Consider the following 22,077-nt stretch of genomic DNA (forward strand, 5'->3'; position numbering starts at 1 on the left):
CTCAAATCTATAATATTTTATATTAAATTTTGTTTTGAAATAAGTTCAAATTCATTAAAAAAGTACAAAAATTGGAAAAGTTACAGGAACAATTTTTTTTGGGGAAATTAAGACATTCAAAAATGCCTATGTATACTGATAAATTTTGAAAACTATGTGCATGCTCAGGGCAGGATGCATTCTCAAAAAAGACCTGAGAATACCCTAAGCTTCTAGCTCTGTTAATCTCTAGGTGCAGCACAAATGGGAAGTAAAAACTAAAGCTGAGTTTTAAGTGGCTTGGGTAAGCACTGAAGGGATGTCCTTTCATAGAGCCAATCTGAAATAATCTGACAGAAGTATTGTTCTTTCTCTCTCTTTTTCTGTGTGTGTGTGTGTTCAAAGAAATCTCTGTCAAAACAGTAACTTAACACAAGCTAAAGGAAAAGACATTTCAAAGAAAACACATAAAAAATAGAGACAACAGAAATAGTTTAGAAAAATCACTAAACAAACCAACAACTATAGCCCACAGCAAGCAACAAAAACAAACTTTAAAGAGGAAGGAATCTGATTTTTATAATTACTACATTATAATATTCAAAGTGTCCAGTTTTCAACAAAAAATTTTAGAGCATGCAAAGAAAAATAAATATGGCTCTGAACAAGTTAAAAATGGTCTCTGAGGAAGCATTGAACTTACTAGAAAAACACTTTAAACCACCGTCTTAAATATGCTCAAATAGAGCCCTGGCCTGTGTGGCTCAGTTGGTTGGGCATCATCCCCTGCACTGAAAAGGTTGTCAGTTCAGGTTGTAGGTTCAATCCGGGTAGGGGTGGTGCAGGAGGTGGCTGATCAATGTATTGTTCTTACATAAATGTTTCTCTCTCTCCCTTTACCTTCCTCTCTCTCTAAAAGTCATTTTAAAGAAATGTTTAAATAGTTAAATAAAATCATGATCAGGAAGTTAAAGAAAACCAAGAGACTGGTGTGTGATCAGAGATTATCAATAAAGATATAGATATTACAAAAAGGAACCAAAAATAAATTCTGTATCTGAAAAATACAATTACTGAAGTGAAAAACTCACTGGAAAGTTTAAATTGTAGATTTGAACAACTAAAAGAAAGTATTAAAGAACTGGAAGATAAGTCAATTGGAATCATCAAGTATGATGAAGTGAAAGAAAAAAGAATAGAGAAAAACAAATAGAGTCTAAGGGAACTGTGAAACACCATCAAGTGTTTGATTATGATTAAATTTGATTAAAGAAATAAATCTATACATCTAAGAAGCTCAACAAACTCCAAAAAGAATAAATTCAGATGTTCAACCAAGACACATTGTAATCAAAATATCAAAAGCCTTAGAGAATCTTAAAAGCAGCAAGAGAGGAGTGATTGTCATGTATATGGGATCCTCAAAATTAAGGACCAATTTGTCATCAGAAACCATGAAAACCAGAAAGGAATGGGATGGCATTTTTAAAGCAATGAAAGAAAAGCAATCTCTCAACCAAGAATTCTATGTCCCACAAAACTATCCTTCAAAAACAAATGAGAAATCACGATGTTCCCAAATAAACAAAAGTTTAGTGAGTTTGTTACTTGTGTATACTTGTTTCATATGAAATGCTAAAAAGAGTACTTCAGACATTAGACAGCAATTCAAAGCCTCAAGAAGAAATAAAAGACTCTGGTAAAGGTAAAAACATAGACAAATATAAAAGTCAATATTATTCTATTTTTAGTTTGTAAAACTTTTAATTTCCTGTATTATTTAAAATACAAATGTATAAAACAATAATTATAAATTGATGTTAATGTATAGGTATAATTTGTGACAAAACAACATAAACTCTGTATGAGAGAAGAAGATGGAATCATACTAAAACAAGTTTTGTGTGCTATTGATGTTAACTTGACATCAATCCAAACTAGATTGTTATAAATTTAGAATGTCAGTTGTAATCACAATTGCAAACACTACTAAGAAATTACCTTAAAAATATACATGTAAGGAAATGAGAAGGAAATCAATATAGCATATTATAAAAAAATTAAATAAAAACCAAAAAAGCAGTAATAAAGTAAACAAGAAACAACAACAAAAACTTTTTGGAAAAGAAAAAACTATGGAGACAGTAAAAATATTAGTGGTTGCCAGGTATGTGGGAGAGCAAGAGTGAAAAATGAATTAGAGGAACACTGGGGATTTTTAGGGCAGTAAATTTACTCTGTATGATACTGTGATAATGGATACATCTTATTTTAGGTTTGTCAAAACCCATAGACTATACAACAGAAAGTCTTAACTCTAACATAAATGATGGGCTTAGGTTAATAATAATGTACTAATGTTGGTTCATTGACCATACCAAACATATTGATGTGTGAGATGTTGATGTTGGAGGAGGCTATGGAGAAGAGGTATGTGGAGGAAATAATAAAAATTAAAACATATAAATAGAGAGTAAAAAAGCAGTAAAGAGAATCAACAAAACCAAAAGTTAGATCTTTGAAAAAAATCAACAAGTTTGACAAGTGTTTAGCTAGATTAAGAAAATAAAAAGAAAGGAGATACAAAAACTGAAATAAAAAATTAAAATGAAGATATTAATGTTATCAGTGGAAGTGGGGCTCTTGAGGTACCACTGGAATAAGAATTTCCAGAGGCCCCATGGGAGGATGAGATATTATAGAAAGATTTATTTCTATGGAATCAAACCCCAGAGTTTCCAGGGTCTGCCTCCTTTAGTTCCTCTACAGAAGTCCCATTTTGCTTTTAGCAGAGCTAAAATCAAAACCAGTATCCAGAGTTTTTGCTCTATATTAGGGCCTAGTCCAATCCAGCATCAGGCTAGCTTAGTTTGTGTTTCCTGCTACAATCCATCAGTCCATTGCATGTGGGATCTGCATGGAAGGAACACAAGCAGGAGCAAAGCCAAAGGAACCAGAGAGCCAAGAGAGCCACAAGCTGAGAGAGAATTCCTTTGTTTGGGGGATTATGCATCCCCCAATTTTTGCAGGATTGCAATGGCCTTGATTCTCTAGACAATGATCTCTGTTTCCAGTTATGACTGACAAGCAAGTACTTTCCCTATGTCACCCTGGCTCACTGTGAATGTGCCCATCTTCCCCTTTGTCCAGTCCCTACCCTTAGTAATCTGCAGGGAATGGGCCAATGATTCCCTGAGGAGTGTGAAATTGCAGCTTCCTGGTGAAGCTGCCCAAATGACATACCTATAATTTCTGGCTTTCACATTTCCATTTCTATTATTAATAACTAGCTAATTACAATGGCATCATTACTAATGGCCTTACAGAAAAAAAAGTGATTATAAGAGAATATTATAAACAATTGTATACCAACAAATTAAGTATCCTAGACAAAATGAAAAATTTTCTAAAAAAACACAAATTACCTAACATGACTCAACAACAAATAGAAATCTGAACAGACCTATAATAAATAGAGTGAATAAATAATCAAAAAACTCCCCATTCTTAGGTGCTTTCCAAAAGTGACCTGATTAACATAAATCCAACTGTGGAAGAAAGGGGCTTTGTTATGAATAACAAGGCATTTATTTAACCTTTATGGCTCTGAAGCAATTTCAGGAACTGAAGACAAGAGACTAATTATTATGATAAAAGATATATCCGTTGCTCTTATTGCTCAGGAAATTCCAAGGGTTTGGGGAGCTGTGAGTCAAGTACCATAGGTGAAGACCAAATATATGTAAGAATGACCAAATATACATTTCTTGTAAACCAAACTATCACAATCTCTAACACATTTTATGCTGTCAATGTAATCCAGATACCAAAGAAAAAGACACCACAACAAAACCATAGACCAATATCCTTTATGAATATAGATGAAAAATATCAGCAAAATATTAGCAAACTAAATTTGAAAAAATATTAAAAGGATCATACTTGATGAACAAGTGACATTTATTATTGAAATGAAAAGATGGTTGAACATAATAAAATCAATCTATGTATTAAAGCACATTAATAAATGAAGGGAAAACACATGATTCTCTTAATTAAAACACAAAATGTATTTGCCAAATTCCAACTAAAAAAAGCCACAGAAAAGAGAGCATCCAAGAAGAGTAGAATACTAGCAAATCTATATGATTGTGATGACATGAATATAATTACATACCATACTTATAAGTGGAATCATACAAGGAGAAGTAAAAGATTGTGGTAGAACAAACATTTCAAGAAATAATTGCCGGAGCCCGCCGGCAAAGTTGAACGGTCCTGAGGAAGGGGTGAGGATGGAGAAAAGACAGACACAAAAAAGATGGGATCGGGAGGACTGCAGCTCGTGACTGCTGCAGCCCCGAGTTTATTTTCCAAGCTCAATTTGTACCGGCGCTGTTGTTTTTGCTGAATAGCACCCTGCCCCGCATTCCTTCCCCTTGCCCGATACAAAGTAGTTCTCTCCAGGCTGCACAAATACACTTTCAGTGTAAACGTCCTGTGCCTCCTGCAGGAGCTCAGACCTTGGTAACTATCTTTGTCTCGGCTTCTAATGGGAACTTTTTGGGAAGGATTGAGTCCTTGGCCTGGTATGTGGCTTGACTGTCCCTTAACCCTTCAGGCCAGGGCCAGCTTCCTAATAAGCCTTTCTAGAATTTAAGGCAGCAAACTAAATTAGAATTGCCTTGGTGCCTCAAGGTCTGGGTCAGGGAGCAGGGGAGCACATCTGCAGCTCACCCAGGCACTGTGCCTGGGGCCACAGCAGCTCACCCACATCTCCCAGGGAGCAGGGGAGCACAACGGCTCCCCACAAATAATGACTATAAATTTTTCAATATTGATCAAAGATGGTAACCCACAGATACAAGAACATCAGTGAATGCCAAACAAGATGAATATAAAGCAAATAGCCACTAGAATACCATATTCAAATTTCAGAAAACCAAAGGTAAAGAAAACATTTTTAAAACTGGATAAGGTAGAAAAATATATACCAGGGAGAACAATACAAATAATGGCTGCATTCTCATCTGAAACAATGGAAGCCAAAAGAAAATGGAACGACATTGGTCAAGTACTAAAATAAAATAAAATTTCAACCCAGAATTCTATAGCCAGCAAAAATATCCTTCAAAAAATGGATATATAATAAGACATTTTCAGACAAAGAAAAGCTGAGAACATTTCTCTCCAGTAGATCTCTTCCGCAAGAAATGTTTAAAGAAAGTCTGAAGGGAAATGATATCAACTAGAAACCTGATTATGCAGGAAAAAATAATGGCACTGTAAAAAATATATAAATGGTATGTCAGTAAATAGAAATAACCTATTAAAAAATCTTTACATCTCTTTAACAGACTACTGAGGGGAGTAGAGCCAAAATAAAAATAAAATATTTGGCAATAGTATTACAAAAGGCTAGGAGGGGCTAAATGTATGTTTCTGTTGTAAGGCTCTTATTTTCTTCATGAAGTAGAATATTATTTGAAGGTTGGTTGTGATAAGTGAAGGTGTGTAGTGTGATATTTAAAGAATCCACTGTAAAAAAACACTAATGGGAATAACTAATAATTTTTAAAAGTGAAATAAAATCTTAAAAAATACTTGTTTACAAAAAAGCAATAGAGAAGCAAAGAATAGATGGGACAGATACAAAACAAGCACCAAAATGGTAAACTGAAGTCTAAACATAATAGTAATTATGTTAAATGTAAATGGGCTAACCATTAAATACAGGTTATCAGGCTAGGTAACAAAGTACAACTCAATTATATGTTATTTACAAGAAATACACTTTAAATATAAAGGCACTGATGGTTAAAAATAAAACTGTGGTGAAAGATCTAGGCATTCATTATAAAGCTGTTTTGGCTATATTGTCACACAAAGTAAAAGATAATGCTAAAGGCAAAGAGTATTTCCAAATATAAGGAGAGAAATTTCAAAATGTTTGCAGGACCAATGCATCAAGAAGATGTGACAATCTAAATGTGGATAGATGTGATCAGAATACTTCAAAATTCATAAAGTAAAAATTGACAGAACTAAAGGAAGAAATAGACCAATTCACAACCATAGCTGGAGATTAGAGACACAGAATTAATGCACAAGTAGTCAAAAACAATTCAATAAAAATATAGAAATCCAGAAGTAACTCAATCAACCAATTTGACCCAGTTAATATTTAAGGAACCCTACACCCAACAACTGCAGAATATAACTGTTTTTAGGTGCACATGGAACAATCTCAAAATGGAATACATGTTGGGCTATAAAACATGTCTTGAAAATTTCAAAAGATGGAAATATTACAGAATTTGTTCTCTGCCCACAAAAGAATTAAAACAGAATCCAAAAACAATGAGATGTCTAGAAAAGTACTAAACATTTAGTAATTAAACAACACACTAATGACAAGAAAATTTTTTTTAAAGAAAACACAAAGGAAATTAGAAATATTTCAAACTGATTGAAGACACAACATATCAGAATTGGTAAGAAACAGCTAAAGGAGTCTTTAAAAGGAAATTTATAAATTTAAATGGATATATTAGAAAACAGAAAAGGTATAAAAATCAGTAATCTATACTTCCATCTTAAGAAGACAGAAAAAGGAAGCATTTAAGATCTTGTTTCCCAGTATGCCATCAGTTTGGTTCAAATAAGCTCTTAAAAAAATTCAAAAGAAGAAATAAAGAGAAGGAGGAGGAGGCAGTAAAAGGAGCAAATTAAAGCCTAAGTAAGTAGGGAAATGGAAATAAGAATGAAAAATCAAAGAACCAGAAAATGTACAAACAACATAGAAAAGAATCAATGAAGCCAAAACTTGGTTCTTTTAAAAGATTAGAAGAATTATTAAATCTAGAACATGACTGATTAGTGAAAAAGAATGAAAACTCTAAATACCAAGTTCAATTTTAAAAAGGGGGAAGTCACTGCATTCCCTACAGACATTAAAATGGAAAATAATAAAATATTAAGAACAACATTTTCCCAATAAATTCAACAACTTTAACAAAATGGAAACATTAAAAAAAAAACACAACTTGCTGAAACAGGGACAAGAAATATAACATTAGGTAGTCTTGCATCTATTTTAAAAAATCTAATTGAAATTTTAATTAAAAGACTTTGCACTGAGAAAGCTCCAGGCACAAAGGACTTCACTGGTGACTCTATCAAACACATAATAAAAAAAAATACCATTTTACACTCCCTCTTTAAGAAAGTAGAGGGAGAAAGAACACCTGCTAACTTATTTTACAGATATGTATATTACAAGAAAGGAAAATTATAGACCAATATTTTTCATAAGTATAAATGCAAAAATCCTCAACAAAATATTAGCAAATTAAATCCATCAATATTAAAAATTAAAAATGAAGATTAATGTATCATGACCAAGTGAGGCTTTCCCAAGAAATTCAAAGTTGTTTTAATATTTGAAATCAATGTTTATTCTCAACAATATTATCTTAATAGATGAAAAACTTGAGAAAGTTCAACATCCATTTAAGATTAAACATATAACTCTTTACATAAGCTAGGATTAAGAGGAAATTTCATAATCAAGGGTGTCTACAAAAAATCTGCAACCACGTCACACATAATCAATAAGGATTGAATACTTTTTCCCTAAGATTGGAAGAAAGACAAGAAAATTTTTCCCTTCATTTTTATTCTACATTGTAATGAATGTCTTAGCCACTTAAGATAAAGAAGAAAAAAACATAAAGATTGAAAAGGAAGAAGTAAAGTTTTCTTCATTGCCAGATAACATGATTGTGTATGTAGAAAATCTTAAAGGATCTCAAAAAAAATCCTACTAATAAATAAATTTAGCATGGTTGCTGGAAACAAAGTCAATATTTTAAAAATTGAGACAAGTGTGATCAGGGGACAAATTCATAGGGGCCTTCTATAATTCTTCCTTTCACATAATTAAAAAAACTAAAACAGAAGACTTCAATAAATCTTTTACAAGAGATGATATGCTAATATGAATATGGTCATCACTGATTTTCAGCCTTTCCTTTTCTTATGTATATAATTAAGGCAATAATTTTTTCTGTAATCATGCTTTTAACTGCATCTCCCAAGGTTGCTTCATTATCCCTGAACACTTTAGTACATATTCCCTGCAAGCCAAGACATTCTCCTGCATAACCACAGAGCAGACCTTCAAAATCAGAAAATTAATATTGATTCATTCATTTCTGTATCTAATTAAATTGAGAGGTCTAAATAAAATTTTGCTGATTTACCCAGTAATGTTCTTTATAACAAAATATTAAAATCCAGGGTAACATGTTGTACATAGTTGTTTTAGTTTTTTTCAGCAGGTTTGTTTCCAGCTTTCTTTGACTTTCATGAGTTCAAAACTTGAAGATTACAGGCCAGTTATTTTGTAAAATGCTCATTAGTGTGGGTTTGTCTTATATTTTCTCATGATTAGATATAGGTCATTCACCTTTGGCATTAATATCTCAAAAGTTTTTTCTCATTCTATCTTATCACATGGTGCATAATTTCAATTTATCCCAGGGCTAATTATGTTCACTGATGACTTGTTTAAAGTGGTATCTTCAGAACTGTTACTCTTTTTCTCTCTGTACTTAATGAGTATATTGTGGTACTTGGAAACTGTGCAAGTAATTCTATTTCTTATCAAACTTTTAATTTATTTATTCATTAATTTACACCACTATTTTATTTGATGAGTATAATTTGCTATACTATTATTTATCTTTATTCATTAGTAAAAGCCCAGTCAAGTTGGTTTCCGTGTACTTTTCACATATCTCCATCATTCTTCCAGGCTTATCCTATACTCTCCCTGCCCTAGCGCTATAATCTGCCATTTCTCTAAGGATTCTGGTTATTTTTAATGGGCAATCCAAGATCTGGGCACTAGGTGTACTCATTGATATTAGGGTTTTATTGAGTCTTTCAGTGGGCAAAGTTAGGTAATAGGTGTGCATACAGGTGCACACACAAGTAGTACATCCGAGTCTAATATAACACTACAAAAATTGCTCTAATTTTTTCTTTTGTTAAATATGTAACTCTCTTCTCCAACAATGAGAAATTTGGCTTCCATTATATTTACATTATATATTCATTCAGCCAGTATGTAACCATCCTGGTTTCTTTTGCTGTCATCCCTCACCCATGTGTACTCTCTCCTTTCCTTGCTTGGGATCTGAAACAAGCTTCTACGTTGACATCCTCCTCACATTATTTGGGTTCTGTCCCCCTATACTGAAATTTCTCACCTGTGGAAGTCCTCCTTGCTAGAAGTTCTACTTAAGTAACAATGGATTTTGTCCAGGTGTTCTTTTCCTGGCCACATAGATGTCTTTTGTTTTGGCTAATTTTTGTCTTTGAATTTAAGCAGCTTTACTGTGATATGCCTAGGTGTATTAGTTAAAATATTTAACTTCCTATGGTTCATAGCATTTTTTGAATATATGGCTTTATATCACTCATCAATTCTGGCAACATTTTGTCAGTATCTCTTCAAATATTACTCCTGCCCCACTCTTCATGTCCTCTTTTTATTGTAATTCAGATGCATGTATCTAAAACTTTTTCACCCTGCCCTTACCCTTTTTCCTGTATTTTCCTTTTACTCTCTGTCCTTTTTCTGAGTATTTTCTTCTTATCTAAATTCTAGCCTAATTTTATTCTCTTTTCAGCCTTGTGAAATTTGCTAAGTCTTTGATTTTTGTTATTTTATAATCTAATTTTTTTATTTAAATATTTTTTATTTAAAATTTTACTTTATTATTTAAATTTTTGAGCCTATTAATCAGTTATTTTATTTTTAAAAAATTATTGATTTTTACAGCGAGAAGAAGGGAGAGGGAGAGAGAGAGAAAAACATCAATGGGAGAGCAAGACCTCCATCTGTTGGTCTCCATACCCCACCCCCTGGGGATCTAGCCCACAACCCAGGCACATGCCCTGACCTGGAATTGAAACAACAACCCCGTGCACAGGAGACATCCAACCAACTGAGCCACACCCTCCAGGGCACAGTTATTTTTTAATACATCGTATACATCCAATATGTGGATTCTCTGTGGACCTGTTTCTATGGTCTGTCATTTCTCTTGATTTTTGTCCAATTATTGTCTTTTTTCATATCTTTTTATTTTTTGGTAGATGTTGTATAGAGGGAGTTGGAGGACCTTGATGATTTCTTCTTCCAGAGAATTTTTTATTGTTGCTTCTAGAAGACAGAGAAGCTAGGGAACATTCATCTTAATTCAGTCAGACAATAAGCTGGTTTAATGCGGGCTACACCCTTTGCAGAAGTTTTCTGTTAACCCCTTCTCTCAGGGCAGTAGCCTTTCAGCCATCTCATACCAAGTCTGTGGCCCCACCTCCTTGGTAAACCCTGAATTCCATGTTTTGTCTCCCTAGCCCTATTAAACTAGTTATAGTTCTTTTTTAAAAAAATATATCTTTATTGATTTCAGAGAGAGGAAGGGAGAGGGAGAGAGAGAGAGATAGAAACATCAATGATGAGAGAGTCATTTATTGAGCCTGAAACCCGGGCATGTGCCCTGACCAGGAATCAAACCCCGATCACCTGGATCCTAGGTCTACACTCAACCGCTGAGCCACGCCCGGCTGGGCTAGACTAGTTATAGTTCTATTCAGATTCTTGACAAAAGTTTTGGTTTAAGCAAAAGTCTTTTTGAGAAAAATAGTGTTGAGTTGTGTTTATCACTCTGAGATTTCCTTCTCTCTGGAGTTTTGGCTTATTAAGTTCTAACTACCTTTGTAATTCCCCAAGTGTTTATTGTATTGTGTTTGGTTTTTATTTTTGGTTTTAGTAGAATAATTGGTTTGAAAAAAGGTCAATAGTAGAAGTGAAAAAATCAGTTTATCTGGTTGTAAAGTGAATTCTCTTAAATCAGAGATTGTCAAGTTTTTTTTTGTAAAGGGCTAGTTAATAAAATTGTAGGCTTTGAGGGCTACATGTCTCTGTCACAACTACTCAACTGTGTTGTATAGTACAAAAACATTCATATACAATAGCTAAACTTACAGCATAGCTGTGTTCCAATAAGAAGTTATAAAAAAAAACATGTGGCCAACTGTATTTTGCTAATCCCTTCTTTAAATGGGGGAAGAATACAACTTTTAAAAAGATGGTAGGATTTAGTCAAGAAAACATTTATTTCCACAGCCATCAATATTATTTTTTAAAATATTGGACTCCAGAATAGGATCTTGAGTTCTGTAGGGTGATATAAAAGAATTAAAAGTCATAATTTCTAATCTATCTCAGGGACTCATTAAAGAAACAGATTTTATATAAATAAAAATGTATACAAAACAAATGTACTGATTAATATAATATAGACTAAGTGCATAAGTGCTTAAAGGTTACTAGTTCAAAAACAAATAAAGCTGTTTCAGTCTCTTTATTCCTCACCACTAGTCTTGTTACCTTCCCTATAACTTCCCAATTTGAGCAAATATGAATGTGATTTGAATATGAAGGTGCCCTTCAGTAGTCAGGATGATAGGATGGGGTCCTGCCTCCCGGGAGAGCCAGCTCTTTGACAAACCCTCCACCCTATTAATAAATCACCATGATATGCACTACTTCTTTCACATCTTTTATACTAAATTTATACTATACAAAAGAATGAATGGATCTCTCATTTTCACCTATAATCTTGCCTACCTATCAGTAAACCCAGACTTTCATTTAATCTGAAGAGGATTTGAACTTGAAGATTAAAATCCTTTGTTTGTCGTTTTCTGTTCTCCAGACATAAGCCCTGACTTCCACCTCAGCCTCTTTTCTAGCCTTCTTATTTTCAAACCACTATTTGAAGCCCCCCCACCCCTAATGTACCAGGCTGCTTCTCACCTCATCTGCACTTCTTATTTTTTCTGGGAACTTTTCCCTCGAGATCAAGTAAAATCTTGATCATAAAAGTCAGCTCTATTATAATAGCTTCTTCAATAAATATTTCCAATTCCTTATTAATCACTATAATCACTATATTTTAAAAGTGTTTATTGAGAAAGCCTTCACATTATTATTTAGTTCTTCACATCCCTTCAATGATAAACACAGCAAACAGATTTTATGATGGAGAGATCTAGTGTACCTGGGGTACGCAGGCTTAATGTTTGTTATATCCACAGTCAAGGTCCCTGGGATTCCATGAGGCAAAGCAAAGGCCCTAGACATTCACCTATTCAGCCAATATTTATTAAGAACCCACTATGTACCAAGGTAAACTATGTATCTCACTATGTATCAGTGTGCAAAACAAACAAAAAAGTCTATTTCATGGAGCTTATACTTTAGTGGGGTGAGATTATTCAGTACATATAGTTATATGTATAGCCTGTCCTATGGTGATAAGAGCTATGAAAAAATGAAGCAAGTGGAGGGTCAGGAAGGCGTCAATGGAACACTGGTTTGAGAGGTTGCTATGATGTGTTGGTCAGGAAAGGCCTTTTTCATCAAATGATTTATGAGTATACAGCTGGCTATAAGCATATATAAGGCTATAAGCATATATAAGACTATAAGGCTGCTGACTGAGGTGAGAAGATAATTCTTGGGAATAGATGGGGGGGAAACTATCCAGACAGAAGGAAATGTAAAGGCACTAGTTATGTGAACACACTAAGCTGAATGATTAGAAACTGTACCAGATACATTTCTGCTACATAATTTAGTGTGTGACTATTTCCACCAAGAAGAGAAAAATGTTTAATAACAGAAAGAACACCTACTTTTGTTAACTACCAACACATAAACATTTACAAATATCAATAATTTATTAAAATGTCAGTCTTGAAACCAGTACTGTCAATTCTAAGATTTTTTAGCCATGAACCTTTCATTTTTACATAGCGTATGCCATAGACTAACGCCTGGTGACAATATGTCCCTTCACTGAAAGCTTAGGTTTGATTCTCCATCATTAGAGTTCCTTGGTTCATTCAGTTGGTCACTACTGATTTTATGATCCTTAAAAACAAAATGTTCCAGCTTTCCTGAAGCATTAAATATACTTGGGGCACTGGTCATGCTTCAGTCAATTCAGGTTATGACAACACAACATAGATTGAGTGGCTTAAAAAACATTTTGTATTACAGTTAACATGGTGAGAAAGTTTAATATTGAGGAGTTAGCTGATTTTGTTCCTAGTGAGAGCCCTCTTGTTCATGGCTGTCTTCTTGTTGTATCACCCATCACATGGCAGAAAGAGAGAGAGAGAGCACACTCTGGTCCCCTCCATTTCTTGTAGGGCTCCACCTTCATCAGGGCTCCACTAGTAAGACCTCATCTAACTCTAATTATCTCCCAAAGACCTCACCTCTACGAAACATTACATTGGGAATTAGAGTTTCAACATATGAATATAAGGGGACACAAACATTTAGTCCATAACAAGACATAAGTTTTCCTCTTTCAGAAATTTGTATATTTAAGCAAGAAATTTTATATAGATATCAGGTTAATAAAAGATAACAGAGAAATTTAAGTGATGGCGATGATGTGGTCTCTCGGTTCTTGACTTTGTACAGGAAAAATTTCGCATTACGAGTCCAGGTGATTTTGAGAGTACTTATTAAAGCTGAGGACAGTGAAACAAAGGAAGGACTTAAGATAGAAGAGGAAAGATCATAGCCACAGGAGTGAGCCTAAGTGGAGCTGTTTTGGCTCTTTGGAAACATGAGGAAGAGTTGAGCCTGGGCGTGGCCGCCTTGGCCCTTTTGAAAGAAAGTCACAGAGGCAAAAGAAGCAAGCCAGCTGGACTGCATAAACACAAGAAATAAGTTACAGAGGCAAAAGAAGGGCCACTGAAGACAGGTTCTGGGGGTTAGCCCAGGATGAGCTACTCCCTGGTTGTAATATTCCTGGGAACCTTTAGAGCTTAGGAGAAAGAAAAGCAGACACAAACCTGAGGAAAGAAGTGGGGAAAGGCCACAGGCACGAGAGAGAGAGAGAGAGAGAGAGAGAGAGAGAGAGAGAGAGAGAGAGAGAGAGAGAGAGAGAACTGGGTCCTTTGCCTTAAGAGGTTTTATCTGTTTTCTAAAGGCAAGAATTTTAGGGGAGGTCTCAAGGGAGAATCTCAATAGAATATTCATCAACTTTCCATGTGTGTTCTTTCAGGGTCATGGTCTCCACTGATTGGTCAGTGTTATGGTAGGGAGTCATTGATTAATGCTTAAGGGAGTGGTGGTACAAGGGAGAAGGAGGCAGGTGAGTCAGGGTGCTGAATAAGGCCAGTTTGAATTAGCTGCCTCAGTTTCCCCATTCAACTTGCCAAGGAATTTTCCTCACTTCTTACTATTCTGTCTCAGAACTAGAGCCATGAAAAAATCCAGGTGGTGAAAAGAAAAATTAAATACAAAATACATTTAATTACTTATATTTCAACTTGTAGTGAACACTTAATAAAATGTTTGCTCATTATTAATTGATGTGCTTGTCACACACGTCACTATACTTATTACATACATACTTACTAGTGTTTCTATTTTGTTTATATCTTTTACATATTTAAGAAATTATTATCATGACTGACTAAAAGGAATGAATGGAAGATGAGTATAGGCTTATTAGTGTATTGTGTCAACCACTGTCACTCAGAATATGTGATTTTTAAAAATCTTGTATAAAATACTTTGTGCATTGTTAATAATTAACCTTTTATCTCTTGTCACTTTCTTTTAGGGATTTTTTATCCTGAATTGTCCAGACTTAACACCTTTGGCTTTCCAATTGATATATCTTAACTTATCATTTAATGATATCAGCTCCTTTCCCACAGAAGTAAGTCCATTTTTATTATTGTATATACTGTAATAATTTTTATTATGAATAATAATTATAATAAAAAATAGGCACAGGATACCCTGGAGTTAAAATATGTAAATATATTTTGGATAGCATCCCAAAAGGCTTATTTTCAGAACTACAAAAAGTACAGTACTTTCTTATGAAGTCCCATGACATTATCTGCAAAAACTGTAAAATAGCCAGGCTCTCAAATAGTTCTCATAATTGTACTGTGTATAGGAAATAACTTATTTTATTCTTCTAAGCCTGAATAAAACCTAAAATAAACCTATTTATGTGTTAATCAGAAGGTTTAAAAACAAAGTTTAGTGACCAGGTAATATGATGCTGTAACAAGTTTTAGTTATCATAGGTCAAAATAAGATATTCTGCATAATAAAACATATGTAGAATAATCACATATGGGAATGAGGTAGTTCATTGTCATTTTAAATAAATGGGTCATTATGAGTAGTTAGGACAGATTATGTTTTCTGTGTCTTTATACAGTTCATTGGTCACTTCCTTTTTATTTCAAATATATAGTATTAAAAACATTCTTCATAATTTCTCTGCAATAAAATATATGTGTGTGTGTGTATATATGTGTATATATATATATATATATTTGTCTTTATTGTTGAAAGTATTACAGATGTCCCCTTTTTCCCATCTTGACCCCTTCTACCTACACCACCCTACTGTCTGTGTCCATGGGTTATGCATAATATGCATATAAATTCTTTGGTTAATCTCTTCTCACTCACTCACCCACTCCCACCTTCCCTCTGAGATTCCTCAGTCTGTTCCATCCTTCATTGCCTCTGTATCTATTTTGTTCACCAGTTTATTTTGTTCATTAGATTCCACATATGAGTGAGATCATGTAAAACTGAATCAGGAAGAATTAGAAAGCCTGAATAAACCAACAACAACTGATGAAATCAAAGCAATAATCAAAAAGCTCTTAGCAAACAAAAGCCCTAGTTTGGATGGCGTCACAGCAGAGCCCCACCAAGCATTCTACTTCTTACTACAGCAGACCCTTTAACATTTCTTGCATTGCTGGTTTGGTGATAAACTCCTTTAGCCTTGTTTTGTCTGGGAAGCTCTTTATTTCACCATCTATTTTGGATGATAGCCTTGCTGGATAAAGTAGTCTTGGTTTCAGATCCTTGCTTTTCATTACCTTGAACACTTCATGCCATTCTATTCTGGCCTGTAGAGTTTCTGATGAGAAATCAGCTGACAGCCTTATGGGAGCTCCTTTATAGGTAACAGATTGCTTTTCTCTAGCTTCCTTTAAGATTCTCTCTTTGTCTTGGATTCTTGGCATTAATTAGTATGTGTCTGGGCATGGACCTCTTTGAGTTCTTCTTTCTTGGGACTCTCTGTGCCTCCTGAACTTGTGTGGCTTTTTCCTTGAGCAGGTTAGGGAAATTTTCTGCCATTGTTTCTTCAAACAGGTTCTCTATCCTTGCTGACTTTCTTCACCTTCTTGCTTTCCTATGATGTGAATATTGTTACATTTCATGTTGTCCCAGAGCTCCCTTAAGCTGTCCTCCTTTTTAATTGTGTTTTCTTTTTGGTTCTCTGATTGATTTTTTCTACCCTGACTTCCAATTCACTGATCGGATCCTCAGGTTCTTCTAATCTGTTTATTCCTTCCAATGTATTCTTTATTTCTTCTGTGTCATTCTTAATTTCCTTCATAGTTTCCATATCTTTTCTCATGCTATAGAGCATCCTTACAATCAGTATTCTGAACTCTCTATTTGCTGGATTGCTTATCTCCATTTCATTTAGCTTTTCTTCTGGAAAATTCTCTTATTCTTTCATTTGGGGCTTCTTTTTTTTTGGTCTCCCCATTTTGGCTGCCTGTTTGGGTTTGTCTCTATGTATTAGGTAGATCTGCTAGGACTCCCAATCTTTTGGATGGTCTTTGGTGCAGATCAATGTAAGATGCTGTTTGTGACTGGTCCTAAGTACCCTGTTTGGAGGCTTCAGCAATTCACAGCTTGTGGCTTCCCCTGCTGGGACTGGGTGCTTTTAAAAGGACCCAACTGCACACCAAGGTCTGCTTTTCCTAGCCCCAGGTCCAGAAGCAGATCAGGCAAAGACTCAAAGCACCTAGAGATCCACCTTTACCTGCAGGCTGATTGTTATTCTCAGTCTTTTAATGAGCCTCAGGCTTTAGACCAAAGCAAGGCATAAACTTTACAGGGTAAGGTGAGAGGTTTTTCAACAGGGTGAGGCAGTTGCTTTTCTCTAAGGCAAAAACTGCATGGATGGTCAAGGTTTGCCTGAGAAAGATGTCCTCTGCTGTATTGGGGAAAAACTCAGCACAGCAATCTGAGCCTTATCTCCGGAGACCCCAACCCTGCCTTCTCCTCACACAGCTCTAGTCCATTCTGCCCTCCCTCTGCCAGAGTTCAAGGTGAGTGGCTGCCATGGAATTTTGTGCATTGGCTCTTTAAGAGAGTGCTTGCATTTCCAACCATCTCTTCCTGGAAGACAGAAACCCAGCTGTTTTTTACAACCAGATGTTTTGTGGATACCTTTCTTAGTTCTGGTGCTCTGGGCTGGGAAGACCAGCTTGGGGTTTAGACCCCAGAGTTCTCAATGGGAACCCCCCCAAAGCTGAAATATCCCTCCCAACATTCAGCTGCTGCCTCTAGGGGCCTAGCCAACCCTCTTGTGCCTCCATACTTCCTATCAGTCTCTAAGCAATCTCCACTTTACATCCTTGGTTGTGAAGGTTCTCTTCAGCTAGTATTCAGTTGATTATTCAGGATGTTTTTTCTATATTTTAGTTGTAATTCCGGTTTGGTCCTGGGAGAATCACTGTAGCTTCCACTTAATTCACTGCCATCTTTGAATCTCTAGTAATATTATATTTTTATTTTTACTAGAATAACAACTCTTTTATAAATTTCACTAGGGCAAATTGACAATAATTTCCAAGCAATATAGGTTTTTTTTTATGTTAATTTTAACTTTTCTTCTAAATAGTTATAGATGAGGCCTTATGTCTTCCAAGCATACTCTATCCATTAAAAGAAAAATTTATAAATATAAGAGAGCTCTTTAGATGTAAAATTTAAAGTGCTCACTTTTTAAAGTGATAGAAATCAATAGAACTTGTCATTAACATAAAAAACTGTGTTATAAAACTATAGATAAAATATTCCAACCAGGATGGTAATATCCAGGCTTGGAAGGGCTGTACTGGGGGTAAGCTAATGATACCTATTTATCAGCATAATGTAAATGCAATCAATAGAAGACCAGAGGCTGACATAAATGTGGTGACTGAAATTGTTACAAGTTTCATGGAAAACTCAAGATGGTAGACTAAGGCAGAAGACGGGCTCTATTAAAATTGTTTTGGACCAAAAAAAAAAGGAAAGCAGAAATGGTAAACAAGAAGGTTGATATAACAAACCCTGTAAATATATACTCGGTCTTTTTTTTAAATCTTAGATTCTTTAAAAACACATAAACAACAATAATTATAATAATGTGTTGTTTATCTTCCATGAGAAACAAGAAGACACATTTTGTGTTTAACATTGCTTGAATAATCTATTGCAATGATAATATTTTAGTCTTGTGGAATTATCTTTCATTGAACATCAGCTAGATAAAGAAGATAAGAAATGGCAGAAGGAGGAGTTACTAGTGAAGACTATCACACATTTTTACAGCAGCCTTCTGGAAAAATGGATGATAGTGGTTTTTCTCTATTTAAGTTATAAATAATGCCTTAAAAGTGTGGGTTTTACAACTAATCCCATTTAACAGTCCAGCATATAAGAGGCTCAGGATCAATCCCATGAAAGATTATTTATATTCCATTAATAGAGAACACTGGTTTACAGTTAAAAAATTAGAAAAACAATGGTTCAACTTGAATTATTTCTTGACAGGTTCAGAATTAATATCAAATACATATCTTGCACTTTTCTTGGATCAATTACAACAGGAGGTTGTTCTACATTTGTTGTTAAGGGTGACCTGCCAGACTGTGAAGCTGACCAACCCCTGCAGATGATCAGGGTCCAACACATGCGTTGACCAAAAGTTATTGGAGAAGAATTAGTACAACTAAAATAACAGAATCCAGAAAACAAATCTGGAACAAGTCTTAGAAGGAGATGAGTCAGGAGTGTTAGATAAAGATGAGGGTGTTTGCAGCAGGCTTTGGAACTAAGTCACCAACAGATTGACATGGAAGTTGAAGAAGCAGATCTCTCTAGGGCTATTCAGCTCAGTATACAAGGTAGTTGCAAAAATATATCTCAAGATATTCCACAGACATCAAGTACACATCTTACTTCAGAAGAGCTATGGAAAAGAAGAGAAGCCTACTTTGAAATGCAGCAGCAGTAGCAGCAGGATCCACCAGGACAGCTTTCACACCCATGTGAAACACCAACTACAAGTTCTGGAACACTTGGCAGTGATCTTGGTGATGATGAGTGAAGAAGACATGCTTCAGGCAGTTGTCACCAGGACCTTAGAAACTGTTAGAAATAGTTTCATAACAAAAGAAAAAATAATACATTTTACAAAATCTTTAGACTACTCGTACTTTCCAACATTACCCTGCATGACTAAAGCATAGGGTCCATTTTGATAATATATCAAAGAGAACAATGTTTATCAGGCGAAATAAGACTTTTAACTGGGTGGTTTTCAAACAAAAAGGTGAGAAAGTGGAAAAATGAATCAGTTGTAGGACTAAATAATGCTCCTTCAAATACTAGTCAAAGAGGCATTCAGCAATTAAAGAAATTTAAAATCATTTTCTAAATATTCCTTTTTCATTTTTGAGTGTGAAATATCTAACATGTCTAAAATTAGGACTTTTGGGGGGCCCTTTTTGTAAACCAACTAATAAGCTCTTGCTACAGAACATTTTCCATACAGTTTGTTTTCTTTTCCTCCCTTCTATGTTGGTAATTTGGCTCATTTTCATCACTTAATAGTTGATTCCATGTCTCATTAACTAAATTAACCTTTTAGGACAGTGTCTCTTCTCTATGTTGATAATAGTAATGATTCCAGAAAAATAAATGTTCTCCCTCCAACCATGTATTGTGCACTTGGGTGTCTTCTCATGTTATTGTCTCTGATTACAATTTATCTGCTACCTTGTTTTTGTTATTTTTCTACAACTCTTTTAAAAGATGGTAATCTTTTGTGAGGTTTTGCTTCTTAAGCCCCCCACGATGGGATCATTATTTCATAATTCTGGTGCATTCCTAAACTCCGAAATCAGCTTTGCACACGTTTTTAAGAACAAATGAGCATTAAAAAAATAATAATGTATTGTTAGGTCTGTAACATATATGGATGTAGTATGTATAACAACTACAGTGCAAAAAAGGAACACGGAATAGAGCTATTTGGGAACATTTGCATATCTCACTGGAATTAAGTTAGTGTAAATCTGAAGTAGAGTATGATAAGTTAGATGTTTATTACAACCGCTAAAACAATTGCTAAAAAAAATAACTCAAAAGAATGTGGTGAAAAAACCATTAAGGTAATTAAAATATTATACTAACAAATATTCAGTTGATGCAAATGAAGGCAGTAAAGAGCAAATGAAGCATGATATATAGAAAACTAAATGCACTATATGTAAAATGGCGATGTAAATCCAGTATGTCAATAATATTAAATGTGAATACATCAAACAATCCAAAGGTACAGATTGTCAGACTGAATACAAAAATCAAGCTTCCATGACATGCTGTCTACAAAAGATATACTTAAGATAATAGATACAAAGAGGTCACAGGTAAAAATGTGGAAAAAATATATCATGTAAACAGCAACCATAAGAAAGCTGGAGTGACTATACAAATATGAGACAAAATAGATTTTAAAACAAAAGTTACTAGAGATAAAAGGGGACATTTTGTCAATCTATCAGGATAATATAATTTTATATATATATATATATATATATATATATATACATATACACACATATATATATACATACATATATATACAAATATATATGGCCACAGAATACAAAAACTGAAATAATTGAAAGAAGAAATTAGAATTTCAACAACAATAGTTATAAGCTTCAATATCCCACTTTCAATAATGCATAGGAAAACTAAGCAGATCAACAAAGAAATAAAAGTCTTGAACAACACTATAAATCACTTAGACCTAATAGATCTCTATGGGACACTTCAACCAATAGCAGAAGAATACATAATTCTCAAATTCACGTAGAGTATTTTCCAGGACAGACCATATGTTAGGTTACAAAGTAAATCTCAATACACTTAAACAATTGAAAATCACAGAAAGTATATTTTTGGCCACAGTGTAATATAATTAAAGATCAACTGATTTCTTTCAGTATAACTGAAAGAAATTTGGAAATATATAAAAATTAAGCAACACATTCTTAAATAACTAATGATTCCATTAAAAAAATTAAAAGGGAAATTAGAAAATACTTTAAGATGAATGAAAATGAAACGACAACATACCAAAATTTATGGGATACCTCTTCACCAGTGCTCAGAGGGAAATTTATAGCTATAAATACATATATTTAAAAAGAAATATCAATAACCTAATCTCCCATCTTAAGCCACTATAAAAAAGAGCAAACTAAGCCTAAAGAAAGAAGAAAGTAATAAAAATTAGTACACAAATTAGTGAAATTAAGAATAGAGCCCAGCTGGGTGTGGCTCAGCAGTTGAGCATTGACCTAAGATTCTGGTCAGGGCACATGCCTGGGTTGTGGGCTCAATCCCCAGTTGAGGGCCTGCAGGAGGCAGCTGATCAAAGACTCTCTCATCATTGATGTTTCTCTCTTTCTCCCTCTCCCTTCCTCTCTCTGAAATCAATAAAGATATTTAAAAAAGAATAGAAAAACAATAAACAAAGATCAAAAAAACTGAGTTGATACTTTAAAAGATCAACAAAATTGACTAACCTTAAATAAACTTACCAAGAAAAAAGAAGACCTGAGTTACTAAAGTTAGGAATGAAGGAGTGGATATTACTACCAAACTTACAGAAATAAAAAAGATTTAAGAGAATACTACAAATAACTGTAAACAAACCAACTAGATAACTTTCACAAAATGGGCACATACCTAGAAAGACACAAGAAAGGACTCAAAAAGAAATAGAAAATCTGAATGTCTCTAAAAAGGAAAGAGTTCAATAGTAATTTTAAAACTTTCCACAAAGAAAATTCCAGAACCAGATAACTTCCTTGGTG

The 22,077-nt window shown here is 34.2% G+C and overlaps 1 protein-coding gene and 1 pseudogene across 2 annotated transcripts in view; both read left to right on the top strand.

Moving 5' to 3' along the window:
- Positions 1–22,077, top strand: part of LRRC63 (leucine rich repeat containing 63) — a gene marked incomplete at both ends in the record, with an annotated part of 86,436 nt that overhangs the window by 28,856 nt on the left and 35,503 nt on the right. Inside the window, one exon of the mRNA XM_081127744.1 lies at positions 14,706–14,804. Within this exon, the coding sequence (XP_080983870.1) occupies positions 14,706–14,804 (99 nt within the window). The remainder of the gene's footprint in view (positions 1–14,705; positions 14,805–22,077) is intronic.
- Positions 18,861–19,437, top strand: LOC308553541 (ataxin-3 pseudogene; annotated as a pseudogene). Its single transcript has one exon. The product of its transcript is annotated as an ataxin-3 pseudogene (transcript).

This window comes from Miniopterus schreibersii (assembly GCF_964146895.1).
Source record: "Miniopterus schreibersii genome assembly, chromosome: 2".
In the NCBI taxonomy this organism is placed as follows: domain Eukaryota; kingdom Metazoa; phylum Chordata; class Mammalia; order Chiroptera; family Miniopteridae; genus Miniopterus; species Miniopterus schreibersii.